Source organism: Prionailurus viverrinus, chromosome C2 (genome assembly GCF_022837055.1).
Source record: "Prionailurus viverrinus isolate Anna chromosome C2, UM_Priviv_1.0, whole genome shotgun sequence".
NCBI lineage: Eukaryota > Metazoa > Chordata > Mammalia > Carnivora > Felidae > Prionailurus > Prionailurus viverrinus.
The window spans coordinates 33,790,523-33,807,231 of record NC_062569.1 but is presented as its reverse complement, the minus strand read 5'-3'; the positions used below and the strand labels follow the sequence as shown (position 1 = coordinate 33,807,231).

Here is a 16,709-nt window from a genome sequence, read left to right as displayed (position 1 = left end):
CTGGGGGGGGGCGGGAAGGGAAACTAAGAGTTATCATGTTCCCTGGTTTCAAATTATACGACAAAGCTTTAGTAATCAACACAGTACGGTAACAGCACAAAAACAGACACATGTATCAACAGAAAAGAGCCCAGAAATAAACCCAATTCTATGTGGTCAATTAACTTCTAACAAAGAGTCAAGAATATACAGTGGGAAAGGACAGTCTCTTCAACAAATCATGTTGGGAAAACTGAACAGCTACAATACAAAATAATAAAAATGGACCACTATTAAAAAAAATGGAACACTATTTTACTGTATACATAAAAACAACTCCAAATAGATTAAAAACTCAAATGTACAACCTAAAACCATAAAACTCCTAGAAGAAAACATAGGTGGTTAAGCTCCTTGACAATGGTCTTAGCAATATTTTTTATATCTGACTCCAAAGGCAACAGAAAAAAAATCAACAATAAACATATATGAATACATCATCCTAAAAAGCTTCTACACAGCAAAGGAAACAAAAAGGCAACCTACTAAATGAGAGAAGATATTTGCAAATCATATATTCTATCAAAGGTTAACAGCCAATACATACAAAGAACTCATACAATCCTGTAACAAAAAAAAATCCAATTAAAAAATGAGCAGAGAATGTAAATCGGTATTTTTCTAAGAATACACACGATGGACAACAGGCATTATGAAAAGATACTCAAAATCATTAATCATCAAGGAACGGCAAATCAAAACTAAAATGAGATATCACCTTACAGCTATCAGAATGGCTAGAATAAAAAACAAATAACCAGTGTTGGCAAGGATGTGGAGAGAGGGAATCCTTGTGTACAGATGGGAATGTAAATTGGTGCATCCACAATGGAAAACAGTATAAAGGTTCCTCAAAAAACTAAAATTAGAGCTACCACATAATACAGCAATTCCCCTACTGGGTATCTAGCTGAAGAAAATATAAACACTAATTCAGAAAGATATGTGCACCCCTATGTTCACTGCACCATTATTTACAATAGCCAAGGTATGAAAAAAAACTAAGTGTCCATTAATGTACGAATGGATAAAGAAGATGTAGTATATATAACTGACCCTTAAACAACAAAGGTTTAAACTTCATAGGTCTGTTTATGTGCAGATTTAAGGTACTATAAATGTATTTTCTTCCTTATGATTTTAATATTTTTTTCAAGCTTACTTTATTATAAGAATACAGTATATAATATATACAATACATGTGATATTTGGCTGTTGATGTTATCAGTAAGTCTTCTGGTCAAAACTATACTAGTAGTAATTAAGTCTGTGGGGAGTCAAAAGTTATATGTGGATTTTTGACTGCATGGGAGTTGTGTCCCAACCTTCATGTTGTTCAAGGGTCAACTATATATACTATGGAATATTACTCAGCCACACATGAGAATGAAATCATGGCATTTGTGACAACATGGATGGACCTTGAAGGTATTATGCTGAGAGAAGTCAGAGAAAGACAAATACTGCATGTTTTCACTTATATGTGGAATCTAAAAAACGAAACAAAACAAAACAAAACCAAGACTCACAGATACAGAGCATAGATTAATGGCAGGGGCGGGGGGTGGGGGAGGAGGAGGCAGGGGACCACATGGCTAAGGGGAATCAATAAATACACAGTTTCAGTAATAAAACATATGTCATGGGATGTAATGTACAGTACAGATCATGGGAAATAGAGTCAATAACACTGTATTAATTTTGTTAGGTGACAGATGGTAACTAGACATATTGTAGTGACCATTTCACAATGCATAGAAATGTCAAAACGCTATGTTGTACACCAAAAAGTAATATTAATACTGTATGCCAATTATGCCTTAATAAATAAATATAAATCCCCGCCACTTGGAAAAAAAAAATTCTTAAGGAAGGGTTTTGAATGTCAAATTACTAAATTCCAGACTTACCACATACGGGATTTAACTTAAAAATTAAGAGAAAATTGTTCAACTGCTGTTTTACAACTTGAAGTAAAACAAGGAGTTTATTAAACAATGAAGACTAACAGTGTTAATAAGAAAATATCAAGCTATTTTATTTTGTTCATTAAAGTCTTGCTGTATGCACATTTCATTAAAATATAATGTTCTTTATTTCTAACATACTCAAGCATTGTGTGGCAGGAAGAACAAATGATCTGGCATTTGAAGACTTGGGTTTGAGTCCTCATTCTACTACTTACTAGCCTTGTGACTTGGGCAAAAATAAAAATTTGAGACCATTTCTTCAATTATAAAATGGTGACATTACCACATAGCTCAGAGTGTGAAACAAATGTAAAAGTACCACACAAATAAGATTTCAGGGAAATTCTATTTTCATATAAAAAAGATAATTGCTTTAACAAGTATATTAATGATTCTCTTGATTATTTATCTTCATGATTAAAGTCTAACTATCCAAAGATACCCTTTTTCTTTTCTTTTCAAACATATCTTTTTTTACCTGATGCCTTTTTCCCAGAGCACGCTAAGTACTCAGCAAGAAATAGGCATCTGAGTGCTAAACTTAAAAATCTAAACTTTCATTATTTGAGATTTTTAAAAACCATTAAAATGTATAAAAGTAATAATCTGTGCATTTCTATAACTTCCATGATAACTTTAAGTGTTATGATGGACTCAGAGAGAATATAACAGTTAAGAAAACCAATATATAGTTCAAGAAGTAATCAATTTACAGTGTTATTTCTCCCATACAACCAACCCAGAAGAAAAAGGGAAATAAGTATTTTATAATACCTGTTATTTGTTTATGTTACAGTTTACAAAATATTTCATATCTATTTTCTCATTTAAATCACGTGATCTTTAGAAATTAAAACGTAACGATTCTCAAAGGGAAATTCTGATCCCTAACATATGAATGTTTAAACTAGTAATTGCCAACAAAACAAACAAAACCCTAGTAACTGCCAATCAAATTTAACATCTCAATTATCCCACAAACTACCAGGAACTTCACGATAAAATTGCTTTCATAATTTTCATCATTCAGCACTGTAAGGATAAATCTTGGTTTGGGGGAGAGATCAAAGAAACACAACTAAAAATATAGGATGTTTGAATTCCATAAAGATTCCATTTAAAACCTATTTCAGGCTGAAATCCAATATATGAAATATTCAATTTACCCTTGCATTATGCTAGGTGCTGGTAATAGATAAAACAGAGTACCTTACCCAAAAGGCATTCACAGTACAGAAAAGAAACATATATGTAACTTACGAGTGTAACTTACAGGATCAGTGCAATAAGTGGATACGAGATAAAGTTGAAGATATAATTAACTGAAGTACTGAAGTTAGGGGTGGAATGGGAGGTGATGTCTAAGCAGTGAGGAAGATTAATCTGAAAAACTAGTCTTTTTTCCCTCCCTTTTCACCTAGCAAAATAATGCAAGAACTCTAGGTGGAGAGCACAATACACGCACAAGAGAACACGGTGTGTTCGAAAAATGCAATTTAGTATTATGATATAGTATACACTTGGGAATCCAAAACAAAGCTGAAGTTGCACCCTTTAATTCAGTCAACAAATATTTAAACAACTATGCAGGCACTTTTCTTCTAGGCAATAAACAAAGACACACCTCCCCAAACTCACCTTTGCAGAGCTTCAGCAAGGGGAGAAAGATAAAAAGCAAAGAATGTAATAAGTAAGTGATACAGATTAGAGGACTATACACAATATGGGGGAAAATATTTAATAGCACATTTTATTTCCATGTCCTTATACTATACACTCTCACAAGCAGGTGAGAGGAAAAAGGGCAGGAGAAAAAGAGGGAGATACACACACCATTCAAAAAGTCCCATGTTCTCTGCAGTTCTAAACAGGAACAGCACTATTCCCTAAGATACATTTTATAAATCCATGTAAGTGATTTTGGCTGTCAAAATGACAACAGGTGTCACTGATATCTAGTAGGCAAGGACTCAAGATGCTGGCTGGATGTTCTGCAATGCGTGGGGCAATGGGCCCACATCCAAAAGACTTTCCACTGTGCAGTCATGTAGGCAAAACAAAATTTTAAAAATTAATTATCTGAGGGGCCCCTGGGTGTCTTAGTCAGTTAAGCGGCCGACTCTTGATTTCAGCTCAGTTAATGATCTCACAGTTCAAGAGTTCCAGACCCATGTTGGGCTCTATGCTGACAGCATGGAGCCTGCTTTGGATTCTCTCTTCCTGTCTGCCTCTCCACTGTTCTCTCTCTCACTCTATCAAAATAAATAAATCAGCTTAAAAAAAATAGGAGTCTAGAATCTAACTCAATTTTGCATATAAACACAAAATACGTTCTGTATTTCACAGTACAATCATTTTCCCAAAAATGCAACTCCCATATGAATTAAGGAAAAGGTTGTACTTTGTCTTGTTAGGAACTTTACCAAAAAAGGATCATTGCAGAAAGTCACATTAAAAAAAAATAAACAATTCTTTCCTAATTTTGAGAGCAAAAAATCTGTCCATCTGGGCCAATACAAAAAAAAAAAAGAAGAAAGAAAATCATCAACAAAGACTGACCTTTTCCTTGCAAATAGGTATCATGCCCTTCCCATGTATCCCAAAATTCCCACTTACCTCCAAATCAAAAAAAAAAAAGAAGAAGAAAATGCCCAAGTACTATTTAAAAAGATTTTGGTGTTTTGTTGTTTTCTTTTAATTTTTGAATTCTGGTAAACCTCTAGCCCCATTAGAACTCAATGAGATTCTCATCCAAATTCTTTCACACCTGTCATATAGTATTTTTGCAACTATTTTTATTTATTTTTTTTAATCATGGGATTCATACTTTGGTGTTTCTAGAGGTTTGCAGCATTTCTCTCCCCCCAGATGAGAAATCTAGTTTGGCTGGGTCCTATCTGTGTAGAACGTAACATAATTATGACAACTGAGACTCCTAGAATATAATCTGCTTTAATTTCACAAACTCAATCATGAAAATACTTAAATACTTCATTTTTTTTTCTTTTTTTTTTTTTAATTTTTTTTTTTTCAACGTTTATTTTATTTTTGGGACAGAGAGAGACAGAGCATGAACGGGGGAGGGGCAGAGAGAGAGGGAGACACAGAATGGGAAGCAGGCTCCAGGCTCCGAGCCATCAGCCCAGAGCCCGACGCGGGGCTCGAACTCACGGACCGCGAGATCGTGACCTGGCTGAAGTCGGACGCTCAACCGACTGCACCACCCAGGCGCCCCAAATACTTCATTTTTAACTTAATCTACTTGGATAAGAGGCAACCCTCAACTCTCAATAATTAAGACTCAAAATAGGACTTTACATGTTAAGAAAACACTTTAAGATAAATAGTAAATAAGTCCATGCCCAGAGTTTGAAAATAAAATTTTAAAATGTGTAAGACTGTACAGTTTTTTTCTGTCTTAAATTGGGTATTTGGAAATTTGGCTCTGACACTTTATATAAGAGCATATGACAGTGCACAGTCTGCCTCTCTAGTTCTCAGTTTCCCCAATTAAAAAAAAATGGTAAGAATGAACTAAAGATTATCTACAGATTTCTTCCACAAAGACTCTGTAATTTTACACTCACACAAAGAGGGATTTTTTTTCATAATTCAAAAGCCAGAGCACAGTTATATTAAAAGGGATATGAAAAGTAGTCTTTATTTTTTCTGTGGTGAGTTTTTAATGTAATAAAATATTATTATAGCTCTTGTATAATATCAACAATTGCTATAAACATGCTTTGATGGTCACAAGAAATGGAAGCAATTTAGCATTCATGCTTCTTTCTAATCAGGTACTGCAGAGTTTATCCTTTTAAAGTATGGTCAAATCACAAGGACTTATTTGGGTCTGGATGATCTTTAAGGTTCCTTCTAACTATTAAATTCTATTCGTTTACTCTTCAAAGTAGATGGGAATGTCTGAAGACCGGGAGCCAAGAGGAGACCCTTCCAGAGAGAGTAAAGGAACTAAGTAAAGATCTATGGTACGAACAGCCTAATCTGGAAGTCCAAGAAAGCAAAACCATCTCTGGGGCATAGGAATGACAAAGGTTGTGAGGGGTTTTACAAAGACTGAGATACTCTGGGTTGGCTGAGGTTCATTTAGATGCCTCCCAAGATGATAAAATAGCCCAGGAAATCCACTAGATTTATTAAAATGCTTCTCAATCTTGACATAACAGAGTAAGGCTATTCAGTCATGGTTGCAGTGTCCTGGACCATAAGAATATTGTAAGTTGTTATTCAAGATTGAAATAACATAATGGCTTAGAGATCCTGGGTAACCATCTTTCATGGTACACCTTGTAAGTGTTACTGTCCACACAGGCTGTCTCCTGATTTTTAAAAAGGGCTTATTTGCTTTAGAGTTTTAGAGACAGAACACCAGTGCCTCGGAGCTATCCATGGTGCTTGACTCAGATGCAGCCCACCACTTACAACAATTGGTGCATTAGCCTTCCTACTAAATAGTACCATTAAGGATCTGTCTGACCCATAATCCACACAGTGGCCTGTGACAATCAGGCCAGTATCATGGGCCACTTGTAATCTCTGTCTATTCCACTTTGCCTGTGCCCAGACCCCCAAGTGCCTTACTTTGTCCTAGCATGGATCTCCAGCTAACCTACCCTTTTCTCCCAGGCCTGCTACTTCATCTGCTATACAAAACCCATCCTGTGGAGATGGTGTACTTATAGAAGATCACTGGCATACTCCGGGCATAAGATTATGGTTCTTCCAAGCCAAGTCCCCACATGCCACATGATACTTTATATGAGTTTTAAAACCTTACTATTATTACAACTTTTACCATTCAAAAATGAATATAAATGACCTTTAAATTTTGCTATATATGTTTATGATGGACTTTGGGATCAGTAAAAAAGGAAAAAAAGGAAATATTACAAGATTGATGTGTGAGTCAGTTTCAGGGAATCATAAACCACTTGAAACTATGTGCTTCTTGAGGCAGATGCAGGTTTTTCTGGGGAAGAGGGTGTTGATTCTCCTATCCTTAAAAGGTTAAGAACCACTGATCAATATGGTAATGACTCCCAAATAATGATCACCCCAGGTTTAAGCACTAGATTTTTATGTTTGTGATGTAACAAATATATTTGGTCTTTGCCCCAGTTCCTGGCACAAAGCTACTAAAATCCTTGGGATTCCTTAAGTGGTAAGAGTGTCTGTGGTTATTCATAAGGATCCCCCTTTGAGCACACCTGAGTTTATGCTAATGAACAATTAGGCTAGGGTCCCAAGAGAGCCTCAGGATGAGACTGGTAACCAGAGAGACCATATGATTACAGGGCTGGAACTTCTAGTCCTACCCAGCAACCTCTGGGAAGGGGGAAAATGGTGGTGGTGGTGGAGTGGCAGGGGGTGGCAGTCAGGGTGGGGGTGCTGGAGATTAAAGTTCTATAAAAACACTTGAATAAAATTTGATAAGCATCTGGGCTGGGGAATGCATCCATGTGCCAGGAAAGTGGCATACCCCAATTACATGGGGACAGAAGTTACTGCATTTGGGACACATCTGGATCTTGCCCTACGTGCCTCATCATCTGGCTGTTCACCTGTATCCTTTATAATAAACTGGCAAACAAAAGTTAGTATTTTCCTGAGCTTTGTGAGCCATTCTAAAACCAAGGAGGGTTGAGGTGCCTGGGTGGCTCAGTAGGTTATGTGTCTGACTTTGGCTCAGGTCATAATCTGGTTCGTGGGTTCAAGCCCAATGTTGGGCTCTGTGCTGACAGCTCAGAGCCTGGAGCCTGCCTCGGATTCTGTGTCTCCCTCACTCTCTGCCCCTCCCCAACTCACACTCTGTCTTTCTCAACAATGAATAAACGTTAATTTTTTTTTTTTTTTAAGGAGGGTGTTGTAAGAACATCAGATTTATAGCTGGTTGGTCAGAGGCACAAAAAAACCTGGACTTGCAACTGGTGTCTCAGGTGGGGCAGTCTTGTAAGACTGAGCCTTTTACCTGCGGGATCTGACACTATTTTTAGGTAGGTAGTGTCAGAATTCAGTTAAATTGTACAACACCCAGCTGGTGTCCATAGAGAACTGGAGAATTGCCTAGTGGTATAGAAAACACTCCAGAATATCCAACTGCCTATTGCACACCTCTAAAGAGATGTCCAGAAAATACAGCAAACTCAGCAGATCTAAAATGAAACTTATTTTTCCTCCATACTCCCCTAACATGTTCCTCTCCTAATCCTCAGTAGATGATACCACCTAATTGTAAAGGTAAAAATCCCGTCAATCACGTTTGATTATAATCATGACTCTTTTCCTCACTTCCCTTACCTTATCATTCACCAACAACTTTTTGGAAGCCTAATAAATTCTTAAAATACTCCTGAAGCAAAAGAATAATGTGTTCTATAATAATTTTGCAGGTGGTAATGACCACGAAATATTAGTAGACCCAATACGCTGTAAACTCTTCCTACTGCCTCCACAACTTTTCATTTTCATGAGGCAGCATAATACTCTTATCATTCCCCCTCCTCCAATAACTGTATTATGAATATACTGGAGAATGTAGATAACTCGTTATTCTTCTAATTTTATAGAAGGAAGTCAAAACAGTTTTTCCTTTATCAAAGTGACAACTGGAGGCTGTTTCTACAAAACAACTCTTATTTGGAATTCCTTTCACTCCCATCTAAATAGTCCCAGGGATCATAGCACCACTGCTTAGTGAAGACTGCTGTTCTCTGGTTTCCAAAAGCTAACAAGACTTTTCCTTTGTCAATAACTCCCTATCTTTACCCAGAAGCCAATATGACAGATGGTACGGCAAAACAATCACCAAATCAGAAATAAAAAAGATACAAGTCAAAACCACTGAAATTCCTGGCTCTTGGCACTATTTTAAAACTCTTAATGAAAATGGGAGGAGACAGGAAGGCTGGATCTCCAAGTGAAATAGAAAGACCCTACACAAAGGTGTTCTAACTCTTGGTTAAGTTCAAAAGACTTCTTGAGCACTCACTGAATTCAGGTGGCAATCTTTCCTTAAAGATACAAGATGCCCAGAAACATACAAATGAGCATCTGCATTCTTCATATATTGCCACTAAAGATTTAGAAGTTCATCCTGTTAAATTCCTTTTGGGACTGACCACCTTCTGACATACCCTGAGCTTTCTGGTGCTTTGTAGAGTGAATTAATGGCAAACTTCAAAATGTGCTGACCAGATTTTACTTTGCATTTATTACTAAAAACCAAGAGAGGCCAAATTCATGCCTATAGTATAGCCAGGCTTACCTTCACATAAAAATCTTTCCTATTGTCAGTTGTCCATGTAAGAGAGCAAATCAATTGTTTATAATTATCAAGAACAGAACCAAATCAAGGAATACTCAGACTTGGGCTACCCTGTACACTTCTACCAGCCGTTGGTCAAAAAGGCATAATGGCACTAGGAAAACATTGTGAAGAAGACAACTAAAATAGATGCCTTAGCTGTCTATAGCAGCCTACAATGTTGTTCAATGGCATTTTATTATCTTTCCTCTCAAATCATTATGAAGTGACCAAAATAAAATGCAATCATCCTCTTAACAGAGTCTTTCACAAAGCATAAATTTTCATTTCGGTTAAGTCCAATTACTAATTGGACTCAATTTTTAATTAAAAAAATTTTAAACAGGTCGTGTGTTTGGTGTTAGATCTAAAACTTCTTCACCAAGCCCAAGGTTCTGCAGATTTTCTCTTGTTTATTCTAAAAGTTTCATTTTATGTTTTACAATTAATGGTAATTATGTTTTATTTTATTTTTAATTTTTTTTTCAACGTTTATTTATTTTTGGGACAGAGAGAGACAGAGCATGAACGGGGGAGGGGCAGAGAGAGAGGGAGACACAGAATCGGAAACAGGCTCCAGGCTCTGAGCCATCAGCCCAGAGCCTGACGCGGGGCTCGAACTCACGGACCGCGAGATCGTGACCTGGCTGAAGTCGGACGCTTAACCGACTGCGCCACCCAGGCACCCCAATTATGTTTTATTTTAAAACAAAATTAATTATGTTTTACAATCTATGATCCATTTTGAATTAATTTCTGTATAAGGTGTGAAGTTGAGATCAAAGTTCATTTTTTAACCTATTGTTAAGAGGATGAAAAGATAGGGGCGCCTGGGTGGCTTATTAAGTTAGGCATCTGACTTGTTAAGCTCAGGTCACGATCTCCATGGTTCATGAGTTTAAGCCCCGTATCGGGCTCTGTACAAACAGTGCAGAGCCTGTTTCAGATTCTTTCTCTCTGTTCCTCCCTAGCTCGTATGCGCACACACCTGCTCCCTCTTTCTCAAAATCAATAAACATAAAAAAAAAAAAAAAGAGGAAAATGAAAAAAACTACAGACTTGGGAGAAAATATCTGCAAAGCACCTATTTGACAAAGGACTTATATCTAGAATCTATAAAGAGCTTTCTAAACTCACCAGTCAAAAACCAGCCTGATTAAGAAGTAGGCAAAAAGGACATGAAGAAATATTTCACTAAAATATTTCTTCATATTTCAATAGAATATGGATGGCACATAATGAAAATATTTTTGACACTATTTGTCATTACACAAAAGCAAATTAAGACCATGACGAATTATCACTAGACATCTATTTAGAACAGCTAAAACAAAAAATAACAATACCAAATGCTAGTAAGGGTGCAAAGAGTCTCTCGTACATTACTGATGGGAATGTAAAATTATACATCCACTCTAGAAAAGTGTCAGTTTCTTTGAGAACATATATTTACTATACAACTTAGCAATTGCACTCCTGGGCATTAATCTCAGAGATACAAAAAGTTATGTCCACATAAAAACCTGAACATTGGGGCGCCTGGGTGGCTCAGTCGGTTGAGCGTCCGACTTCAGCTCAGGTCATGATCTCACAGTTTGTGAGTTCGAGCCCCATGTCGGGCTCTGTGCTGACAGCTCAGAGCCTGGAGCCTGCTTCGGATTCTGTGTCTCCTTCTCTCTCTGCCCCTCCCCAACTTGTGCTCTCTCTACGTCTCTCAAAAAATAAATGTAAAAAAATAAATAAGTAAAAACCTGAACATGATTGTTCACTGCAGGTTATAATAGCCCAAAACTGGAAATAACCAAAACGTCGAATAGGTTAGTATCTAAACTGTGACATCCATACCATGGAATACTACTTAGCAGTAAAAAGGAACAAACTACTGTCACAACTTGGATGGATCTCAAGGGCATTATGTTGTATGACAAAAGCCAATTATTATAGAACGTGACAAAATCACAGATATGGAAATTAATGGTCACCAGAGGTTAGAGATAGCAGGCAGGGGGTGTGGGTAGGTGTGAGGTAGCAAAAGGGAGATTTTTGTGATGATAGACTAGTTCTGTATCTTGACTGTGGTAATGGCTACACTATATACATATGATAAAATGATACAGAACTAAACATATATCAGTATCAACTTCCTGGTTTTGATACTGTACTACAGTTATATAAAATGTAAACAATAGGGGAAACTGGCTAAAGCGTACACAGCGTACTATCTCTGCAACTTCCGTGAATCTATAATTACGTCAGAATTAAAAGTTTTAAACAATCCAATCAATGTAAAACCATCCAAGAGTTTGGGAAACATGGGAGAATTTATAAATTTGTTGAAAAGGGTGATGTTGTAATGCTAAGTGCAAACCAAAGATGGATAGGGATGATCATGGTGCACCCTAGAAAGACAACTGAAGAGTTTGTTCAATTCCCGGAAACATAGTTCTACCATTTACTGAATGCCTATTATATGCAAGACATAGTGCTATAAATAGGAGTGGGCTTAAGAAAAAGAAAAGGTCAAGCATTTACCTCTGAATTAATTTACTAAGAAGATAAGATAGAACAATTGTTAAAAGCCCCAGGGCCTTTGCCCGGAACTTGCTTTTGTTTTTCTAGTTCATTCTTAACCATCCTTGAACTTTTAGTTCATTGTCACTTCTTCAGAGAAATCCTCCCTACCTCTCCTCGATGTCCTCTATAATAGATCAGGTTCCCCTACCACATGCCCATACAGCACCCTATGTTTTTCATTCATAACACTAATCACCATTCACTATCAAAGAACTGTGTAATGATTTGGCATCTATTTTCCCCATTAGGGTAAATTTTCCTAAGGACAGAGACAGGTCTGCAGCTCACCACTGCATTCCCAAACCCAATGCCATACCTAGCAAATGACAGAAGCTCGGAATATATTACATGAATAAAAGCATACTATGCTATAATTCACATGTACAAACAACCAGGAAGACATTAAGGGTTACTGGGTTTGGAAGAACCCAAGATCACTTTAATTTGAAAAAGCCAGTTTATATGGGACAGACGGTTCATGCAGAGGATATGGAATCTTACATTTAAAGCTGAATAGGATTATCAGCCTTTCGGCAACAGGAACCCACTAAACAACTGAAACAGGAAAGCAGTGTGTCCAATGTCTTCTATAGGAAAATTACTGTGGAGAATGGATTTGAACTGAAAGGGTAAAGCATAAGAGGCAGTAAGAATTTTGAGGACATTGTGGTAATGCAGGCACAAAATGATATGAGAGGGTGGCCATGGGAACAGACAGATGTGTGAAACACTAAGAGCCAAAAGACCTTAAGGACTGATTAGATATACGGACATGGAAGGGGAAGGGCCAAAGATAATTCAAAAGGTTTAACGATGAGTGATGAAATAAAGTATCATGAACAGAAATGCAAAGTGATAATTAAATTCTCTTAGAAGGGAATGTGCTTTGTTAGAAATCTTAGGTAACATCCACACAATTGAAGATGTGACAACAGGTGGAGAAAAGTCAAGCTTGGCAATGTAATATGTGAGTTGATTACAGTTAAGGTTTTAAGAGTGAATGAGATCTCTCATAGAGAAGAAGGTATATAGGGCCTTGAATGAAACCCTTAAAGCCATTGAACTGCCCTTGCTTGAGTTCCGTTTATCAAGCCACGGAGTCATTTGGACCATGAGATCCCTGAGGGCATATCTGATCTTCATCCTTGCATTCCCTAGACGTATACACTACAGAGTGTTGTATATAACTGGTGCACAGTAAGCAGCCTATGAAAGAAATAAATTATTTTCAAGATAGTGATTAGTATTTCCTGTTCCACCTGCACTATTTCAAAAGGTGGTGCCATAATGGGGTCTGATTTCCCAAGGCTCTATAACTGATGAACTGACAGACAAGACTTTGGAAACGGTGAAAAACTTTAAAAATAAATAAATAAGCCCTTAATGAGATTAGAACTAAAGCAAATCCCCACTATGAGTAGGGAATACTCTTCAAGAAGTTTCTGCATAGGGGCGCCAAGGTGGCTCAGTTGAGCATCCGACTTCAGCTCAGGTCATGATCTCACAGTTGATGGGTTTCAGGCCTGAGACAGGCTCTGCCCTTACAGCGTGGAGCCTGCTTGGAATTCTGTTTCCCTCTCTCTCTCTCTGCCCCTCCCCCACGCACGCTATCTCTGTCTCAAAAATAAACAAACGTTTTTAAAAAAACTAAACAGGAAATACTCTTTAGTGAGGGAGTGAAACAAATGAAAAATTTCCACTGTATGCACAAGTTGACAATGCACAAAAAGTAAAGAAGCTTCAGGTGAAATGAAGGCTAGAAAAGATAATTAAAGGGAATTAAGGGCAGTTGAGAGGCATACTTCAAAAAAAAGAAAAAAAACATAATGAGGGAGGGGCGCCTGGGTGGCTCAGTGGGTTAGGCTTCCAGCTCTTAATTTCAGCTCAGATCTCACCGTTAGTTGGCTTGAGGCCCTTGGCCAGCTCTGCACTGACAGCGTGGAGCCTGCTCAGGATTCCCTCTCCCTGCCTTGCCCTTGCTTGAGTGTGCATTCTCTCTTTCAAAATAAATAAATAAAATTTTTTTTCAAGTTTATTTATTTTTGAGACAGATAGCAGGGAAGGGGCAGAGAGAGACAGAGGATCTGAAGTGGGCTCACTGACAGGAGAGAGTCTGACCGGGGCTTGAACTCACCAACTATGAGATCATAACCTGAGCCAACGTCAGATGCTTAACCAACTGAGCCACACAGGCGCCACAAATAATGAATACGTAAAAAAGAAAAAAAAACATAATTGGAAAAGTCATTCACCTGCTCTCCCACAAAACATTCCTGGGTATTAGAGGTAGAATAACAGGCTAATCTTATTCAGTCCTTAGATGAACAGTGTTTCCCCAAACTGCAGTATGAAATAAGGAAAAAGACTGCTAAAATTAGTCAAGGGACAAATTTGGTGACAGCCCTCCACCAAATTATCTAGGTTGCAGTATGCCACAAGGTTCTAACCCTCAATCATAGCAAATATCCTAAGTGCTTCCAGATAGGCCAGTGTCTCTGAGGGAGAAGTCAAAGAAGAATAAAGAAACCAGTTGGGGTCACAGATTCTAGGAACCTGACAAGCCAAGTAATCTATAATTCAACCACCATCTCAATATCAGCTTCCACAAGTCTAAAAGATAGCCAACCATTCTTTGCCTATTTCCAAGAGCAGCAAATGGACCATTGGTAAAGTGACTATTCTGAGTTGGACAGCTCTAAATTGTAAAACCCTTTGAAGTTATCCCTCAGCAACTTTCACTCCCGGTCCTGGTTCTCAAGAGCAACACAGTGAAAGGTGAAAGTTGTATTTTGGATTTTAACTTGAAAACAAAACAAAACAAAACACCCCCTAACAACTAGGTATTACTTCCTGGCGGATCAATACGTTTCCTTCTTCCAATAGTATGAAAGTTTTATTACCCCCCCCCCCCAATGTTTGACTCCCCTTTAAGGAAAAAGTAATGCCAGGCACAGGTTCCTCTACACCCTGAGATGCGACCTCCAAAGCAAAGCGGAGAAAAGGGGCTTAGGCAACTACATAAGCTAGAATATGTTGCAGCTGGTATGAAATCCCCGTTGCCAAGAAGCAAGCAGCTCTAGCCAGTGCCGGGACGCGACAGAAGCCAAACAGACCTGGCCTGGCAGTTCTCAGGCTATGGGGGCCAAGGTGCCTTCACCTCCTCTAGCCAAAGCCACGGGGGGCTGAATGGGCGCTTGTTCCCAGGCCAGCGGCAAGCCGGGCGCCTCACAGGGTAGAGCGCTCGGCCCCGGAGAAGCGGCAGGCTGAGAGGAAGGCTCAGTGAAGCACCTGGCAAAGACCAAGCCGCGCCACCGGGCCAGCTACCCGTACGCCCAACCACCCTGTCCGCCACAGGCCACCTGAGAAACGGCACCGGTGGGAGCTCCCGGAGTTGGAGACGTTTCTGGCTTGGTCGGGGTCCGGTCTATTCCGCCCGCCCACCCTCTCTCTCCGCGGCCCAAAGATAAGCCGGGAAGCCAGGAGGCACTCCGCGTTTGGGGTGAATGCTGCGGGCCGGCCCGAGCTCTCGAGGTGGCGGGCAGCTGCGGCGGTCACTCACCGAGAGGACGCTCATGCGGATTGGGGTCTCCAACAGGCACGCCATCTTGAGCCTTCCCACCCGGCTGCGGCCGGTGCCGGCGCGGGGGCCGGCACTTTCGACAGGGAACTATTAGGCCAAGGATAGGCGCCTTCTGCAGAAAGTCAGGTAGGTAGACGAGAACGTACCACGCTCTAGACACAGCTAAAGTACAGCCAGGGCCTGCGGAAGGGAGAGGCAAAGAAAACCGCGCTAGGGGCCTCCCCTCGAATCTTCCTCTCAGAAACAGCAGCTACTCTCAGCCTGGGTTAGAGGTGGGAGCGGGCAGCAGTTTCCGCATGCGCAAAGAAGATCTGCCAGCCCCACCTGCCGCTCGCGGTGGGCGGAGCCACAGGGGCGGGGCCTCGCTCTGGCGCTGCAAACTTCGCGGTTGATTCGTTACAACGCGGGAGCTCTCGTATTCATATTCTGATAAACTACTTTGTGTAGTCACGTACGTAATTTGAAGTTCACATTCACATTCATTATCTCACTCCTTTGCACCAGACTTCTAGCGTTGTTATTATCGCCATTTTACACATGGAGGGACTGTGGTCTCAGAACCAGGTCTTCGGCGTAATCTACCCGACCCGTTTATTCTGGTGTGATGTTAAAAGATACTCTAGAACCAGAACGCCTGGGTTTAATCTTTGCTATTTATCATCTGCATTATCTCCAGCAAGTTACTTAACCTCCCTATGCTTCAGCTTTCTCTTCTGTAAAATAAGAGTTATGAGGTCGGAGAACTAAAGCTTTTTACAACATGCCTTCAATGTAGAAAGTGTTATATATGTGTTAGTATTTCCCCAGCCTCTGAGTCAAATAGAAAAAAAAAAATGGGGACAAATATCTGAAGAATTAACACTAAAATTCTTCAAATAAAAATAAAAAATTCTCCAAATAAAAATATGCTTCTAATTATATTTTCTGATTAGTTCAGTTTTCCCACTCCGCTCATGTGTGTGTGTGTCTACAAAACTGCCCTCGACTTGACAGGTTTCACCTTCCTGCTGCCTGTAACCAGTAAGGTTTTCATAGAATGGTTGCAGTGAGCCTTTTTCATTACTTTTCTTTTTTCCATTTTTATAGCCACTCCCTCATTCAAGCTGTTACTACCTCTCCCCTGGACTAGAGCAATAGCCTTCCGACTGATCTTGTAGCCTCTAGCCTTTTCACTTTGCTCCTCGCTACTTTCCTATCTTCTTCCTGTTTAGGTATCCCCCTT

The 16,709-nt window shown here is 39.2% G+C and overlaps 1 protein-coding gene across 1 annotated transcript in view; it reads right to left on the bottom strand.

The window, feature by feature from the left end:
- The window catches only part of ARMC8 (armadillo repeat containing 8), a 109,370-nt gene extending 93,626 nt beyond the window's left edge, over positions 1-15,744 (bottom strand). Inside the window, exon 1 of the mRNA XM_047874920.1 lies at positions 15,467-15,744. Within this exon, the coding sequence (XP_047730876.1) occupies positions 15,467-15,511 (45 nt within the window). The 5' untranslated portion in view covers positions 15,512-15,744. The remainder of the gene's footprint in view (positions 1-15,466) is intronic.
- Between the last annotated feature and the right edge of the window lie 965 nt (positions 15,745-16,709).